The 17,924-nt window shown below is 47.1% G+C and overlaps 1 protein-coding gene across 1 annotated transcript in view; it reads left to right on the top strand.

Moving 5' to 3' along the window:
* Positions 1–220: 220 nt before the first annotated feature.
* Positions 221–17,924, top strand: part of LOC121854859 (histone deacetylase 4-like) — a gene marked incomplete at its 3' end in the record, with an annotated part of 99,979 nt that continues 82,275 nt past the window's right edge. The window contains exons 1-2 of the mRNA XM_042349663.1: positions 221–639; positions 7,332–7,334. Coding sequence (XP_042205597.1) covers positions 620–639; positions 7,332–7,334 — 23 coding nt within the window. The remainder of the gene's footprint in view (positions 640–7,331; positions 7,335–17,924) is intronic.

Below are 17,924 nucleotides of genomic sequence, written 5' to 3'. Positions count from 1 at the left end.
CTGGCCCGGCCTTATCGATAACTTGAATCATTTTCCTTGAATTATAGGTGCAAATTTAATTGTATTTACACATTGTTATCACCTTAGAAGATGATCCTAGTCATGTAGTAATTTACACCAGGTTATGTCGTGTAATAACAAGGAGACAAGCGGGAGCGAGAAAGACGGGGCAGAAAGAGGGATGTGGCACCTATCCTCGCGAGTGGATTCACATGCGTAAGCGATGATAAGTTAACGGTGGACCGTATAACTAGGATGTGCGGTCTTCTCTCAGCCGTTCTGCACTGTTTTCTGTCTATTTCAAAAGTCCCTTAAATATTTATAACAGCCAGATCCGTGAATGGGATAAAAACGAGTGGTTGACGAAAGCCAATACCGTCTTTGTGTGCATTTTCTGGCGAGTGTTGGGTCGTGTTGTTATAACCAAGTGATCTTGAAAACAACTTGGAAGTGGAGGGTATTTATATATGTGTGCCTGTACAACGGTGTAAAACCAGTAGTGTGAGTGTCATAACCTTTAGTGATACTTAGACCACCAGCATCCTGTTTTCTGAAGTGGATGTGAAGGGAGGATGGTGATGTGTTGTAGAGAGTTGGTGGATTTACTTGTGCCCCCAAGATGCCCCAGAATCTAGGTAAGTTGATGTATTTTGTCTAGTTTGATGTTTCAAGATGCACAGTTATGGATGTCCTTTATTTAAACATGCCAACATTATGGTAATAAGTGTGAGTGAGTGCCTAGGTACCCAGAGAACGTCTTGCCATAGCGAAATAACAGTTGTGATCAGAAGTAGTTGTCAATAGCATGGCTGCTAGCAAATAGTTTAATCGGACAGGAAATGGGTTATAAATGTCACAGAATGGCTGCCCAAGGTTGGAAAGGGGTTTAGCGATGCCCTTGGTACATAAAACTAAAAAAATGAATCAACCGGATGGTAAAAATGTCGTAACGTTAGGAGATGGGTGTGTGGATGGTGTTGGCTGTGTGAACGGATGCAGCGTGAGTGTCATCATCATAGTGGCACTAAGAAGAAATGTCATCAAAATTAAAGTGGTGTAATTCATTCACGCTTAGATAACTTAACCTAACTTTTACTGGATGTAGACCAATTCACATAGGTTCATCCTGCACATGAACATTGCAGGTATACAACCAGTGATAAGCAATTAAATACAGTCAATCAAGAACAGACCAAGAAAGCCATTAACAGCTTTCCTCTTAAGCCATTATGTGGGGCTGGTCCTTAATCAGACCCAGGTTAACCAAATTAAACTTTTCCTAGTTAAACTAATTCATCCTAACTAAAGCTATCAATTTTAACCCAGCAAAATGAACTTAAACCAAAGTAACTTAACCTTAACCCAGCCAAAGCAAATCTAACCAACCCTTACCTAACATAAACTACGAATATTCTAACCAAACCAACTATAGCTAAACCTAACAGCGTAACGTAACCAAATAACTTACCAGTGTGGTTATAATGACGGGAATCTGTATACGCTCAGGTTATTTGGATTTTGTTCTGTGAGATTCTGTATATAACGGTTGGGTTAAGTTGAAGTTATCTGATGGTGAAGAGGGAGAATACGTCTTGATGGTGAAGAAGAGTAGCGTTGTGGATGGGAGGGTGTAGTGTAGTGTAGTGTGCTTACAGGATGTGATGAAACGAGTCTTTGTGAATGGATGGAGGGATCTAAAAGGGTAGGTTTTGGGGAGCTGTGTTTGTGAATGTCTGTCCTGTTGTGCAGTGTAGGAGGTAGGCATTACAGCTTTAATTAGTGCGTGTGTTATGACCAAATTACAAAATGTTAGGTAAATACCTCAGTCATTGTTGTCGTAAGTGCACGATTCCTTTGATGGTTTAGGACTTATATTCTTAACGGTTATGAATGATTATTGTGACGTCACGGTAGTCTCAACATATTCATTGGGTTTTAACAAATTCAATAATAGTTTATTTTATTGTATTTTTGTTGTAACTTTTTATATTTATTTATTCGGGTGTAGTGTATTTTCTGTTTATATATATACAGTATTTTTCTACAGGATTTCTACGACCAAATAAAACTTTAAAGCTGAATTAAAAAAAAACAATCTGAAATGTAACAATGTGTTGGGTGATCTAGTTTATGACTCCTTCTAGAGATTAATATATGTCTGGGGGGGATATACAAATATATATATATATATATATATATACTGTATATGACACGAGAGATTAGTGTAAATCTGGAGAATATATATGACTCACACCAGTATATATAATATTATATATGTGATTGTTGTGGCGTCATTTAGAGTTCTGCTGTGACTCACTGATACATAACACATGACGTCATCTGCTTGACATCTTGATACGTGCCCAGGGCGTCATGCACCTCCTGACTCACTCACTGTGTTTACTGATGGATGGAACTTGAATTCGATTGATGAAGTGAAACGGAATGTATAGGGAATGAGACTGGAATGAAAGAAGAGGAGACAGACTGGACTGAGAGAGAAGAGACGGGAGTGAGACAGAGAAGAGACAAAGTAAGAGAAGTGACGGGAGTGAGACAGAGAAGAGATAGAGGTTTTGATAGTCACAAGAAACACACACACACACACACGTGGGCAATCTATAAATCTCGCACACACACACACACATGGCTTTATTTATTTAAGTCGTACATGTCATGGGCCGTGTGTTATTAGGCTCAAGGCTCTGTAGGATTGCTACTGTATCATGTCATGCCCTGTTGTGTTGTGGGGTCATGGGTTGGTGGTTATTACGTGTTGTGGGTTGTTAACTTGTCATGGGTGTTATGGTATGACATGTCACATTGTCATGATAATGTAATGATAGTGTGTGTGTGTGTGTGTGTGCGAATAATTGGATTTGAAGATGTAGCTGCTTATGTATGTTTGTGTGCGTCTTTGGTGCTGGCTGGCTTACGTGTGTATTGACTTGCGCAGTGGCGTACGTGTGTGTGTGTGTGTGTGGGGCGCATGTAACCTGTGACGCGCCCTTGTAGTCCAGGCATTGTGAAGAGAAATGGTCAGTAATTGTCTGAAGGAGTCCCTCCCTCCCTCCCTCCTCCTCCTCCTTTTTGTTTTTTTTTTTTTTTTTTTTTTCATCTCATCCATCCATCCATCCATCCGTCAATTTATCCTCCCTCCCTCCCTCCCTCCCATCCATCCATCCATCCGTCAATTTATCCCTCCCTCCCTCCTCCCTCATCCCTCCCTCCTACACCGAGAACAGTGGACCAGACGGACAATCGGGACCTGATTCTCCACCACTCAATATCCCGACACGTTCTGATTGGCTCTGTTCATTATATATTTTTAGTAAACAAAATCTTAGGCTGGTGTAGAAGTGTATGGTGTTAGGTTAGGTTAAATCGTCTTTGGAGGGTTATGGTGTTAGGTTAGGTTAGGTTAAATCGTCTTTGGTGGGTTATGGTGTTAGGTTAGGTTAAATCGTCTTTGGGGCGGGGGGTATGGTGTTAGGTTGCCAGTAATGGTGCAGGTGGCCCCCAGACTCTATAGCTACTCGGGATGGTCCATTGTGCGACACACTGTGATAAGCTCTGTCCTACCAGCTCTCCTGACGATTGTGGTGAGGACGTGACGTTGAGGTGGTGGCAGGCTGGGAGATAACGATGGGTGAGATTATCAGTGATAAGGCTGATAAGATTGTGTCATGTGCGTTACCATGTATGGTGCTGTATTGACCACCGCATAACACCGTTGAGTCTGATTCTACCTGCTAATTAATTTTTGAGTCTTATTACACCTCAAAATATTTAGGGAAATGTTTTTGTTTTAATATCATTGACCTTAAATCTTTCCTTCGAGATTATTGGCTACAGGTAGGTGTGTGTGTGTGTGTGTGTGTGTGTGTGTCTCGTGTACTACTTAAGGTCACTTGAGGATTTACCTCCAGCTTATTTCGCCTTAAGGTCAACCAACCAAACCGTCCATTACGCTAACCTAACCAAACCACCCTTAACGCTAACCTAACCTAACCAAACCACCTAACGCTAACCTAACCTAACCACATAACGCTAACCTAACACCCCTTAACGCTAACAAACCACCCTTAACGCTAACCTAACCAACCACATAACGCTAACCTAACCAAACCACCCTTAACGCTAACCTAACCTAACCACCCTTAACGCTAACCTAACCTAACCACACCAACGCTAACCTAACAAACCACCTAACGCTAACCTAACAACCACCCCCAACGCCTAACAAACCACCTTAACGCTAACCTAACAACCATACTTGCTAACACAACACAACCATACGCTCCTAACTAACCACCCTTAACGCTACCTAACCAAACCACTTAACGCTAACCCCTGCAACCGCTTACCTAACCTAACCACCCTTAACGCTAACCTAACAAACCACCCTTCAACGCTAACCTAACCTAACCACCCTTAACGCTTCTAACCCACCCTTAGCTAACCTAACCTAACACCCTTAACGCTACTTCTTAAGCCACCCTTTAACCTAACCTACCCCTTAGCATCCTAACAAACCACTTAACGCTAACCCTAACCAAACTACCACTTAACCTAACCCTACCTTTACCGCCAACATTAACCCTAACCAAACCACTCTAGCAACTAACCTAACTAACCACCTTAACGCTAACCTATAAACCACCCTTAGCTAACCTAACTTGCCCTTAGCGTTCCTTAACTTAACCACTTCCTTAGCTAACCTAACCAAACCACCCTTAGCTAACCTAACCTAACCACCCTTAACGCTAACCTAACCAAACCACCCTTAACGCTAACCTAACCTAACCTAATTTCAACCTTATCTAATCTACTCCCCAGATAAGGGTAGTATTTTGAGGTGATCCAGTTCGTTTACAGTACATACCTCTATTACACCTGGCAGGTAATGGTTAGGTTAGGTTAGGTTAGGTTAGGTTAGGTTAGGTTAGGTTAGGTTAGGTTAGGTAAGGTAAGGTAAGGTTAGGTAAGGTAAGGTAAGGTAAGGTAAGGTAAGGTAAGGTAAGGTAAGGTAAGGTAAGGTTAGGTTAGGCTAGGTTAGGTTAGGTTAGGTTAGGTTGTTAGGTAAGGCAAGGCAAGGTAAGGTAAGGCAAGGTAAGGTAAGGTTAGGGTTAGGTTAGGTTAGGTTAGGGCTAGGTTGAAGAAGTATAGGGTTAGGTTGGGTTAGGGTAAGGTAAGGCAAGGTAAGGTAAGGTTAGGTAAGGTAAGGTAAGGTAAGGTTAGGTTAGGTTAGGTTAGGTTAGGTTAGGTTAGGTAAGGTAAGGTAAGGTAAGGTAAGGTAAGGTAAGGTTAGGTTAGGTTAGGTTAGGTTAGGTTAGGTTAGGTAAGGTAAGGTAAGTACTGTTGATAGTGACTTACATTTTGGTAGTATTATCATCGACGTAATTTTCAGTGAGTCGTAGTTTTATCCGAGGCTGCTGTAGTAAGTGTTCCAACAGTGAGTGACGCAACTAGAGGAAATGTCACGAGGCTCTGGCGGTCTGCACTTGTTCCTGTTAATGTGAAAGAATCCTGCTGTTTAAGGGGGGGGGGGGCTTGTTAATATTAGCATTGACTCGCGTTTTGTGTGATTTAACTTTAGGTGTCTGTAATATAACATTGTTTCTCGTTAACCTTCTGTTTTAACATTGGGTCTCTTATATAGTATTAACTTATTGCTTTGTTAACATTAACTTTGTTGTTAATATTGTAGTTGATTAATTATAACTCATCTATTCTAGTTGACTTAGACCATGTTAATACATTATACGTTGTTTGTTAATATTATATAAATAAGTTTAATGTCGAATATTATGTTTATTATATTATTTTGTTACTTTACGCTTGATAACTTGTCATGAGTAATTTTAATTAGTGTAATTACCTTAATGTTATGAGGTAAGGCAGCAGGTGTGACGGGCTTATGGGGTAACAACTGTGTTACTTAAGCTGTCACGCCTGTACTTACCTGGTATATATTCAACACACTTATAAACTGACTCAAATGTCTTCTTGATAATTACTAACTATATGAGTTATTTTATTATATATATATTAACTGTCTGACCCTGATTTAGTGCTTGTAAAAATAAATACTAATTGCTTATATAAATAGTGCTCGCTCGTGACTAAAAATGACGTTACTTAAAATACAACTTGGTTAAAATAGCTGGCGGCTGTTTGTAAGGAGGCTACTGTAGTCTCCTTACAAGAAGTCTTCATACAGGGTGAGTGGCCACCTGCTGGGAAATGAGTGAATCACCTATGCCGAGAACTTTGGTCAGGTGAGGCTGGCGACAGTTGGGAAATACTGTAGTTAAAACCTGGGAAATAATAGATATATAATACGGGGATGAGAGATATTACTTGGAAATGGGAAATAATAGCAGCAGAGGTAAGCAAGCACCAGGTATAAAGTTCTGGGATGGTGAGGTATTGTTCAGCCGGTGACGTGGGTGGTGACGTGGGTGGTGACGTATTATTTTTTTTCTTCAGATTTTCGCGCCAATATTTACGGTTTGTTTACTCCGATTTTCGCGCTTTTTTTTTGTCTCATTTTTTTCGGACTTGTTTGCTTTCATTCTCTTTATATTCAGATTTTCGCGATATTTGATTGATTTACACGTGTGTTGATTAATGTGTAGATGTATGTATGTAGAACTATTTATGTATATGTATGTATGTATGTGTAGATTTATGTATATATATGTGTGTGTGTGTAGAGGTATGTATGTAGATGTGTGTGTGTGTGTGTGTGTGTTTTAACCTCCGGCCACTCGTCAATAAACAACTTGCCTTTACAGTTTTAAGTTGAATCAATTACAAACCCCAGTACAGTAAGGTGATCACCCGTGTTACTCTCACCTGTCTGTCTGTCTGTCACCAGTGTCCACCCCCACCCCCTCCCCACTCCCCCCACCCACTCCCCCCACCCAATCCCCAATCGTCTCCCCACAAGTCTCGGCCAATTGTAGAGTGAGCGAGACGTTAGTTGGTTGTTTTGGGCGTGTGTGTTGTTTAGTGGAGACCGCAAGTGCTTGTTCTCATCGGGGTGGGTGAGGCGTAATAGTGTATCTCTACTAACCACTGGTGTGTGTGTGTGTGTGTGTGTGTGTTCTGGGTATATGCGTTTATGTGAACATGTACGTATACGAAATAATTCATGTGTGTATATTGAGTACGTTACGTAAAGAGTGTGAGTTTGGGTACATGGCTCTGTTTGAGTGTGTATAAATTTATGTGTTGTGAGGGTGTATGAGTATATGTATCGTGTATATTTAGGGTTAAGTATATATGATATCGGTATGTATGAAGGACTATCGGTATGTATGAAGACTATCGGTATGTATGAAGGACTATCGGTATGTATGAAGGACTATCGGTATGTATGTAATGTAGGGTGAGGATAGCAGGTGTACACAGTCGTCATGACACGTGTCGATATACAGATGTGTGGAACCTAACCCTGAACACCTGTGTCCCGCCTCACCTAGTGGCTCACCCGTCACCTAGTGCCTCACCCCCTCACCTAGTGCTTCACCCCTCACCTAGTGCCACACCTAGTGCCGCATCCTTCACCTAGTGTCTCACCGCCTCCCTAGAGTTAATTTATGTAGTTGATTTAACAGGTGGAAGCTGAGAGGAATGGCCAGCTATATTAATAAAAAATCATAAATTTATAAATGATAATAATTATAACTTGTATTCTGTCAAGTTAACCATATATGTGTGTGTGTGTGTGTGTGTCTGTTTATGTCGTGTTTAACATATATCAATGTAACACTTATTAAACTTTACCTGGGATAAATATTAAGTGTTTATTAAGTTATGATTGATGTGTAAGAACTGCACGGTGGACGGGGTGAGGGTAGTAGGCCCCCCCGTGTTGTGAGAGGGGTGGACGAGTGGTTGATGCCGGGGGTGGGGGTAGTAGCCCCCCTGTTGTGAGAGGGTGGACGAGTGGTTGATGCCGGGGTGGGAGTAGTAGTCCCCCGTGTTGTGAGAGAGGGGTGGACGAGTGGTTGATGCCGGGGTGGGGAGTAGTAGGCCCCCCGTTGTGAGAGGGTGGACGAGTGGTTGATGCCGGGGTGGGAGTAGTAGCCCCCGTGTTGTGAGAGGGTGGACGAGTGGTTGATGTAGCCCCGTGTTGTGAGAGGGGTGGACGAGTGTTGATGTAGCCCCCGTGTTGTGAGGGGTGGACGAGTGGTTGATGTAGGCCCCGTGTTGTGAGAGGGGTGGACGGTTGATGTAGGCCCCCGTGTTGTGAGAGAGGGGTGGACGAGTGGTTGATGTAGGCCCCGTGTTGTGAGAGGGTGGACGAGTGGTTGATGTGGCCCCCCATGTTGTGAGAGGGTGGACGAGTGGTTGATGTAGGCCCCCGTGTTGTGAGAGGGTGGTTGATGTAGGCCCCCGTGTTGTGAGAGGGGTGGACGAGTGGTTGATGTAGGCCCCGTGTTGTGAGAGGGGTGGACGAGTGGTTGGATGTAGGCCCCCCGTGTTGTGAGAGGGTGGTTGATGTAGGCCCCGTGTTGTGGGAGAGGGGTGGACGAGTGGTTGATGTAGGCCCCCGTGGTTGAGAGGGGTGGACGAGTGGTGGATGTAGGCCCGTGTTGTGAGAGGTGGACGAGTGGTTGATGTAGGCCCCCCTGTGTTGTGAGAGGGGTGGGACGAGTGGTTGATGCCGGGTGGGAGGTAGTAGCCCCCTGCAGGTGTGAGAGAGGGTGGACGAGTGGTTGATGCCGGGTGGAGTAGTAGCCCCCGTGTTGTGAGAGGGGTGGACGAGTGGTTGATGCCGGGTGGGAGGTAGGCCCCGTGTTGTGAGAGGGGTGGACGAGTGGTTGATGCCGGGGTGGGGAGTAGTAGGCCCCCGTGTTGTGAGAGGGGTGGACGAGGAGCTGATGTAGCCCCCGTGTTGTGAGAGGGTGGACGAGTGGTTGATGAAGCCCCCGTGTTGTGAGAGGGGTGGACGAGTGGTTGATGGAATTCCCCCGTTGTGAGAGGGGTGGACGAGTGGTTGATGCCCGGGGCTACCTGGCCACACGGTCCCTTAACTATTATTATTATTATTATTGTTGTTATTATTGTTTTTATTGTTACTATTACATTTATTATATTTATCATTACTTTCATTATTAATGTTATTGTTATAATTATTATTATTAGTAGTAGTAATAGTAGTATTGGTATTATTATTAATGTTCTTATTTATTGTTAACATTTATAATTAGTTGCAGTATTTGTTTTTATTATTAATTATTACTATTACCAATATCCAGTTGGGCAGCGTGGGTGTGGTGGGCCCAGCAGGTAAACTTTACCACGTGGTGAAGTGGGTGGTGGTGGGCCCAGCAGGTAAACTTTACCACGTGGTGAAGTGGGTGGTGGTGGGCCCAGCAGGTAAACTTTACCACGTGGTGAAGTGGGTGGTGGTGGTGCCCAGCAGGTAAACTTTACCACGGTGAAGTGGGGTGCGGTGGGCCCAACAGGTAACCATTACCACGTGGTGAAGTGGGGTGGTGGTGTGGGCCCAGCAGGTAAACTACCACGTGGTGTAGTGGGTGGTGGTGTGTAGCCCAGCAGGTAAACTTTTTACCACGTGGTGTAGTGGGTGGTGGTAAATTCAGCAGGTAAACCTCTACCACGTGGTGTAGTGGTGGTGGTGTAGCCCAGCAGGTGGTAAACTTTTTACCACGTGGTAGTGGTGGAACCCAGCAGGTAAACTTTATCACGTGGTGTAGTGGGTGGTGGTGGGCCCAGCAGGTAATTTTACCAGTGGTGAAGTGGGTGGTGGTGCAGCCCAGCAGGTGCAAACTCGTCAATGGTGTAGTGGGTGTGGCAGCCCAGCAGGTAAACTTTACCACGTGTGGTGTAGTGGGTGGTGTGGGCCCAGCAGGTAAACTTTACCACGTGGTGTAGTGGGTAGGAAAATCTGTAGCAGGTAAACTTACGAGGTGGTGTAGTGGGTGGTGGTGGGCCCAGCAGGTAAACTTTACCACGTGGTGTAGTGGGTGGTGGTGGGCCCAGCAGGTAAACTTTACCACGTGGTGTAGTGGGTGGTGGTGGGCCCAACTTTACCACGTGGTGTAGTGGGTGGTGGTGGGCCCAACTTTACCACGTGGTGTAGTGGGTGGTGGTGGGCCCAACTTTACCACGTGGTGTAGTGGGTGGTGGTGGGCCCAGCAGGTAAACTTTACGAGGTGGTGGTGTATATATATAGACTGGTTGTGGTCAGGTATGACTTAATCTTTCTGCTGCGTTAATTACAAATGGCTATATTTAGTATGGCGGCCACACGACGCACCTGGTCACGGCACTACTTTCTGCTCCATTGAGTAAGGTGAGGCTCCACTACAGTACAGTCATCTTAGCTGATTATGTCACGGCTATTTGTACACTCTTGAGACATCTCCCTTGTGGAAGAAATGGCTCCTGGGTAGATAATATCAAGTTGTTGCTTTGTTTACGTGTGTGTGTGTGGACCTGAGAAAGATGGAAGCTTGGAGTGACAACAAATATGGTAGTGCTTGTACCATGTGGTGTTGAGAGAGAGAGAGAGAGAGACATTCTTACACATTTCCGGGAAAGAATCAGTCTTCCTTTGGACGTCGGCGGCACCTTGTAAGTTGCCTGTTCAACACACTCCCAGCCCCCGGTACCCACACTCCCAGCCCCCGGTACCCACACTCCCAGCCCCGGTACCATTCACACCCAGCCCCCGGCACTTCTTCTAGTCCCCTGCACACACCCAGCCCCTGCACTCCACACTCCCAGCCCCTGGTACCCACACTCCCAGCCCCTGGTACCCCTCTTCTAGTCCCTGTACCCACACACCCAGCCCCGGTACCCACACCCCAGCCCCGGCACCACACTCCCAGCCCCCGGTACCCCCTCTTCTAGTCCCCGGTACCCCTCACTCTCCCAGTCTCCAGTAATGCTCAACTAACTGCGACTGGAAAATTTTAGATCTCGATACTGGGATCCTGTAGCACGCACGCACACACACACACAGAGAGACAGACAGACAGACAGACACACACACACACACACACACACACACACACACACACACACACACACACACACACACACAGAGCATACAGACAGACACACACACACACACACACACACACACACACACACACACACACACACACACACACACACACACACACGAGGTTGTTGGTCTCTTGTCATTCATCAGGACGGTGGCTAACGTGACGTGAGTCCATTCTTGAGTTTAGTGTTGGTGGTAGCCGTCCATTGGTGCTGAGAGACAGTTACTTATATATTGGTGTGTCGTAAAAATATTCTGATAATCTTTATAATAACTTTTTAGGATCTTATAAATTCTTTTAACCTGTAATGTGTGTGTGTGACCTGATCAGTTCAGTGGTGTGACTTATGACTTTCGGTATCGTCTGAACTGTTACTAATTATATGTGTTTATGAGTCAGTCTAGTGCTGAGTTGATGTGTTCCTTAGTGATCAGTGTTGTGTAGGAGTGAGTGTAGCGTGACGGTAAAGCTGATGAACCAACCAGGGGTGAGTGTAGCGTCACGGTAAAGCTGATGAACCAACCAGGAGTGAGTGTAGCGTCACGGTAAAGCTGATGAACCAACCAGGAGTGAGTGTAGCGTCACGGTAAAGCTGATGAACCAACCAGGAGTGAGTGTAGCGTCACGGTAAAGCTGATGAACCAACCAGGAGTGAGTGTAGCGTCACGGTAAAGCTGATGAACCAACCAGGAGTGAGTGTAGCGTCACGGTAAAGCTGATGAACCAACCAGGAGTGAGTGTAGCGTCACGGTAAAGCTGATGAACCAACCAGGAGTGAGTGTAGCGTCACGGTAAAGCTGATGAACCAACCAGGGTGAGTGTAGCGTCACGGTAAAGCTGATGAACCAACCGGGGGGTAGCGTGTAAAAAGCTGATGAATTTGAGTGTGGCGTGACGGTAAAGCTGATGAACCAACCAGGGTGAGAGTGTAGCGTCACGGTAAAGCTGATGAACCAACCAGGGGTGAGTGTAGCGTCACGGTAAAGCTGATGAACCAACCAGGAGTGAGTGTAGCGTCACGGTAAAGCTGATGAACCAACCAGGTGAGTGTAGGCGTCACGGTAAAGCTGATGAACCAACCAGGGTGAGTGTAGCGTCACGGTAAAGCTGATGAACCAACCAGGAGTGAGTGTAGCGTGACGGTAAAGCTGATGAACCAACCAGGGGTGAGTGTGGGTCACGGTAAAGCTGATGAACCAACCAGGGTGAGTGTAGCGTCACAAAGCTGATGAACCAACCAGGAGTGAGTGTAGCGTCACGGTAAAGCTGATGAACCAACCAGGAGTGAGTGTAGCGTCACGGTAAAGCTGATGCGCCAACCAGGAGTGAGTGTAGCGTCACGGTAAAGCTGATGAACCAACCGAGAGTGAGTGTAGCGTCACGGTTAAGCTGATGAACCAACCAGGAGTGAGTGTAGCGTCACGGTAATGCTGATGAACCAACCAGGAGTGAGTGTAGCGTCACGGTAAAGCTGATGAATCAACCAGGGGTGAGTGTAGCGTGACGGTAAAGCTGATGAACCAACCAGGAGTGAGTGTAGCGTCACGGTAAAGCTGATATACCAACCAGGAGTGAGTGTAGCGTCACGGTAAAGCTGATGAACCAACCAGGGTGAGTGTAGCGTCACGGTAAAGCTGATGAACCAACCAGGGGTGAGTGTAGCGTGACGGTAAAGCTGATGCGCCAACCAGGGTGAGTGTAGCGTCACGGTAAAGCTGATGAACCAACTAGGGAGTGAGTGTAGCGTCATGGTAAAGATGATGAACCAACCAGGAGTGATTGTAGCGTCACGGTAAAGCTGATGAACCAACCAGGGTGAGTGTAGCGTGACGGTAAAGCTGATGAACCAACCAGGGGTGAGTGTAGCGTCACGGTAAAGCTGATGAACCAACCAGGGGTGAGTGTAGCGTCACGGTAAAGCTGATGAACCAACCAGGGGTGAGTGTAGCGTCACGGTAAAGCTGATGAACCAACCAGGAGTGAGGTGTAGCGTCACGGTAAAGCTGATGAACCAACCAGGTGAGTGTAGCGTGACGGTAAAGCGTGCCAACCGGGTGAGTAGCGTAAATGATGAACCAACCAGGGGTGAGTGTAGCGTCACGGTAAGCTGATGAACCAACCAGGGATGAGCGGGGTGGATGATGTTTGCATTTGACATCACAGTTTTGTAAAACCCATATATCGAGTAACACACACACTCTCTCTCTATCCCTTCTGCGTCAATCCCCTCTGTTTTTTATTTCCCTCTCTCCCTCCCTCCTTGTTTTCCTCACGCCCTCAGCTAGCCACCGTAGATGCCATCAGTGTCTCTCAGGAGGTTGAGTCGTCTCGGGCTATAAGCGGAGAAAGGAGGGTGAATGAAGATTAGAGGTGGGGAAGGAAGTTATAGTTCAGAAATTGAAGAAATTTAGGAGGTAAGAGAGGGCGGGCTGACTAAGCTAATAGTGTGTTAGGGTTGTGTCATGGGTTAGTTATTGTCTGTCGGTACGGGCACTGGAGCCTACCCTGCCCCATATATGGGTGTTTAAGGGCCCTATTTCATATTCCGCCGACCCTACTGGCGGATGCTGGTCTGGGAGGTTGTCTATTGCCTGGCCGTGTAGATCGGGGGTGGTAATGGACCTTTTGAGATTTGGTAACTTTGGGAACCATGTATGGTTGTTGTCGTTAGCTGGTGGGAGTCTTTAAGGAGTTCTTGCTCTGATCGTTCTATCTTTTGCCAGATTCTGCTGGCCAGGGTGTGCAGCTGCTGTTTGATGGGTTTTATTCTCAGGTCTCTATGTATCTCGGCTGTGGTTCTGGGAAGGGTATTTTCACCTGTGACGAATCTTAGGGCCTCATTTTGGACCACCTGTAATTTTAATATTTGATTGGTGCTCATAGTATGAAGAGGTACTGCTGGGTAAGTTAATATCGGTGTGATAAATGATGTCACCAGGAGTTTTATTTTTCAGGAAGCGCTTTAAAGCGGTATAGTTTCTCAGCTCTCTTCTTGCCTTTTTCCTTCCTGGTGTGGACATGATGGGAGTAACCTGTCGTGATATATGCAGGCCAGGAGGGTGCCTCTGCTTTTGTATTCTATCTGGGCATTATTGGTTACAAATGGATGGGTTTTCCTTCTGCATAAGGGTATCACTGAATTTCGGGAGACTGGTTTGGAGTTTCCACTGTTTTAAGTAATTATTTACCTTTTCTAATTCCCGACTGGTGTTGTCGACCTGTAACGCTCGCGATTTTCCTTGTTTCCACTTAACCCTCCCGCAATCTTATGTCGGTTTACGATGATTTACCTGTCTCTGTCAGGTGTTGAGTGGACTGACTGGTTGATTGTTTCTCCTCTTCCTTCCTGCCTCCTCTTTTCCTCCTCCTTCCTGCCTCCTCTTCCTCCTCCTTTCTGCCTCCTCTTCCTCCTCCCTCCTGCTCCTCCTCCTCCTGCTCCCCTCCTCCTCCTGCTCCTTCCTCCTTCCTGCCTCCCTCCCTCCCTCCTGCCTCCCCCTCCTCCCTCCTGCCTCCTCTCCTCCCTCCCTCCTCCTTCCTGCCGCCTCTTCCTCCTCCCCCTCCTCCCTCCCTCCCTTCCTGCCTCCTCTTCCTCCTCCTTCCTGCTCCTCCTCTCCTCCTCCTTCCTCGCCTCTCCTCCTTCCTGCCTCCTCTTCCTCCCTCCTTCCTGCCCTCCTCTCCCTCCTCTTCCTGCCTCCTCCTCCTCCGTCCCTCCCTCCTCCTTTCTCTCCTCCTCCTCCTCCCTCCCCCTTCCCTCCCCTCGGTAACACTAATATTTATATTATAACGTAACAGATAAGATGTAACGAGGAAGGTATAACATGTATTCTGGAAACAAGGAGAGAGAGAAGGGAGGGTAAGTAATGAGAGTGTGGAGTCATGGTGAAGGTAGTGGTGGTGGGGGTAATAAGGAAGTAGGGTAGGAGTGGTGAGTGGTGGTGGTAGTAGGGGGGTGGTGGTGGTGGTGGTAGTAGTAGGGGTGGTGGTGGTGGTAGTAGTAGTAGGGGTGGTGGTGGTGGTGGTGGTGAGTAGTAGGGGTGAGGTGGTAGTAGTAGGGTGGTGGTGGTAGGTAGTAGTAGTAGTAGGGTGGTGGTGGTAGTAGTAGTAGGGGTGGTGGTGGTAGTAGGGGTGGTGGTGGTGGTGGTAGTAGTAGTAGGGTGGTGGTGGTAGTAGGGGTGGTGGTGGTGGGGTATAAGGAAGGGTAGGGAGTGGTGGTGGTGGTGGTAGTAGGGTGTGGGTGGGTAGTAGTAGGGGTGGTGGTGGTGGTTGTAGTAGTAGGGTGTGGTGGTGGAGGGGTGTGGTGGTGGTGGTGGTGGGTAGGTAGTAAAGTGGTGGTGGTGGTGGTAGTAGGGTGGTAGTGGTGGTGGTGGTAGTAGTAAAGTGGTGGTGGTGGTGGTAGTAGGGTGTGGTGGTGGTGGTGGTGGTAGTAGTAGTAAAGTGGTGGTGGTGGTGGTAGTAGGGTGGTGGTGGTGGTGGTAGTAGTAGTAGTAAAGTGGTGGTGGTGGTAGTAGTAGGGTTAGTGGTAATAGTAGGGGTGGTGGTGGTTGTGGTGGTGACCTTGAAGCAGTGCCAGCGGAGGGGCCAGGCCGGCTACCGTGTGTGGAATGTATTGACGACACTACCTACCTACACCTACCTACCTACGGTAGTATGGTACGCCTTCGGCATTTGTTCCTACAGTGTTGTGTTTACTACTAATAATAGCTACTACTAGTACTGGACACCATAACCGCTACCGGTGTTACACACACACACACACACACACACACACACACACACACACACACAGAGGCTTTAGGTAAGTCAACCGTGTCAACGCCCATATAAAAATGATGGAGATTTGGAGTAGAATTGGACAACAAAAATTCAGTCTCACAAAACAAATATTGTATGTAGGTATTATATATATATATATATATATATATTTATATATATATTGCCATTCGTGACCTGACATTGTGGATTTTGAAAGCACCAAATGTTTTGAAGGATCACCTGAGGTTTAGACACCCCAGCTTCTTTCATCTTAATCACTTGAAGATTTACCGCCGTAGCCTAGTTGTGCCCCCCCCCCAGGTACCGTTAGGGTGGCGAGTGTTCAGTTTAAGGTTGAGGATGTCTGGTGCTGAGGAGACCCTTGTTCACTATGATGCCGGTGTGATGTAGAGCTCTCTCTCTCTGTGACTTGTCTCAGAGGCGGACAGACAGACGTGTTGACCTTCTAGCACCCGTAAGAGGTCACCAGGTAATTTATTGACCTTTATCATGAAGGTTGTGGCTGAATGGATGGTTAATTGAGATGTACCGGGAAGAGTGTGTGTGTGTCATAAAGGAGTACGGTATTTTGCAGTATATATAATAGAAGGAAGCATTGTTGTCGTGTTGGTATTTGTGTCCCGGGTGGGGTGTATGTGTAGTGACTGACCTGACCTGACCTGACCTGACCCTTCCCGTCACCAGCTTCATACTCCTTGTTATTCCACCTCATGGATTCTCTATGTCTGTTTTTGTTCTATCTATGTGTGTGTGTTACTAAATTTGTTAATTTTTTTATTTCCGAAGGCCAGTGTGGTGTGTGGGATTGGTGGTGGTGGTGTGAAGGGGTGGTGGTGGTGTGTGGGATTGGTGGTGGTGGTGTGTGGGAGGGGTGATGGTGGTGTGTGGAAGGGGTGATGGTGGTGTGAAGGGGTGATGGTGGTGTGAAGGGGTGGTGGTGGTGTGTGGGAGGGGTGATGGTGGTGTGTGGGATTGGTGGTGGTGGTGTGTGGGGAGGGGGTGATGGTGGTGTGAAGGGGTGATGGTGTGGGGAGGGTGATGGTGGTGTGAAGGGGTGGTGGTGGTGTGTGGGAGGGTGATGGTGGTGGTGTAGAAGGGGTGATGGTGGTGTGAAGGGGTGGTGGTGGTGTGGGAGGTGATGGTAATTGGTGTGTAGAGGGGTGATGGTGGTGTGAAGGGGGTGGTGGTGGTGTGTGGGGAGGGGGGGGTGATGGTGTAGAAGGGGTGATGGTGGTGTGAGGGGTGGTGGTGGTGGTGTGTGGGGAGATTGGTGGTGGTTGCTTGTGGAGGGGTGGTGGTGGTGTGTGGAGGGGTGGTGGTGGTGTGGTAGTGGTGTGTGGAAGGGGTGATGGTGGTGTGTGTGTGTGTGTGTGGGGAAGAGGGGTGATGGCGGTGGTGTGTGGGAGGGTGGTGGTGGTGGGGAGTGGTGGTGTGTGGGAGAATTGGTGGTGGTGTGTGTGTGTGTGTGTGTGTGCAGAAGGGTGATGGCAGTGGTGTGTGGGAGGGTGGTGGTGGTGTGTGGGAGGGTGGTGGTGGTGTGTGGAGGGTGGTGGTGGTGTGTGGAGTGGTGGTGGTGTGTGGAAGGGTGGTGGTGGTTGTGGTATGATGGAAGGTGGAGGGGGGAGATCCAAGCTTATGTATTAAAAATTTTATTGTCACGTTTACTTCTAAGCTGTGTGTGTCGCTGGCGGGTGTGGTGGGTGGAGGGGGAAGAAGATGAGGGAGGGGAGGTGGGTGATGGTGGGGGGGAGCCATGCCTGAAGGAAGAACTTGCACATCATGACACTGTTGGGCGCCGGTGCAAGGTTACCCGCTATTGATTCCTAGTGCCTGCCTCTGTGTGTGTGTGTGTGTGTGTGTGTGTGCCAGCCATACTTACCATGTGTTTTTGTTTGACTCATTACCTAGGCTACCTAATGTCTGTCTGTCTGTCTCAATAACTTTCTTCTTACCTGTCTCTGTCTGTCAGTCTGTCAGTCAGTCTTTCAATGCTTGCCTCTGTCTGTTTTCACTCCCTTGCCTGTGTCTGCCTTTAGCTGTCATTCTTACCCACTGTCTGTCTGTCTGTTTGAGTGTTCCTGTTTACCTCGCTGTTTGCAT

The sequence above is a fragment of the Homarus americanus genome, unplaced genomic scaffold (genome assembly GCF_018991925.1).
Source record: "Homarus americanus isolate GMGI-L3 unplaced genomic scaffold, GMGI_Hamer_2.0 scaffold46625, whole genome shotgun sequence".
NCBI classification, from domain to species: Eukaryota; Metazoa; Arthropoda; class Malacostraca; order Decapoda; family Nephropidae; genus Homarus; species Homarus americanus.
The sequence above is the reverse complement of the archived record's forward strand: the minus strand, read 5'-3'. Positions and strand labels throughout refer to the sequence as shown.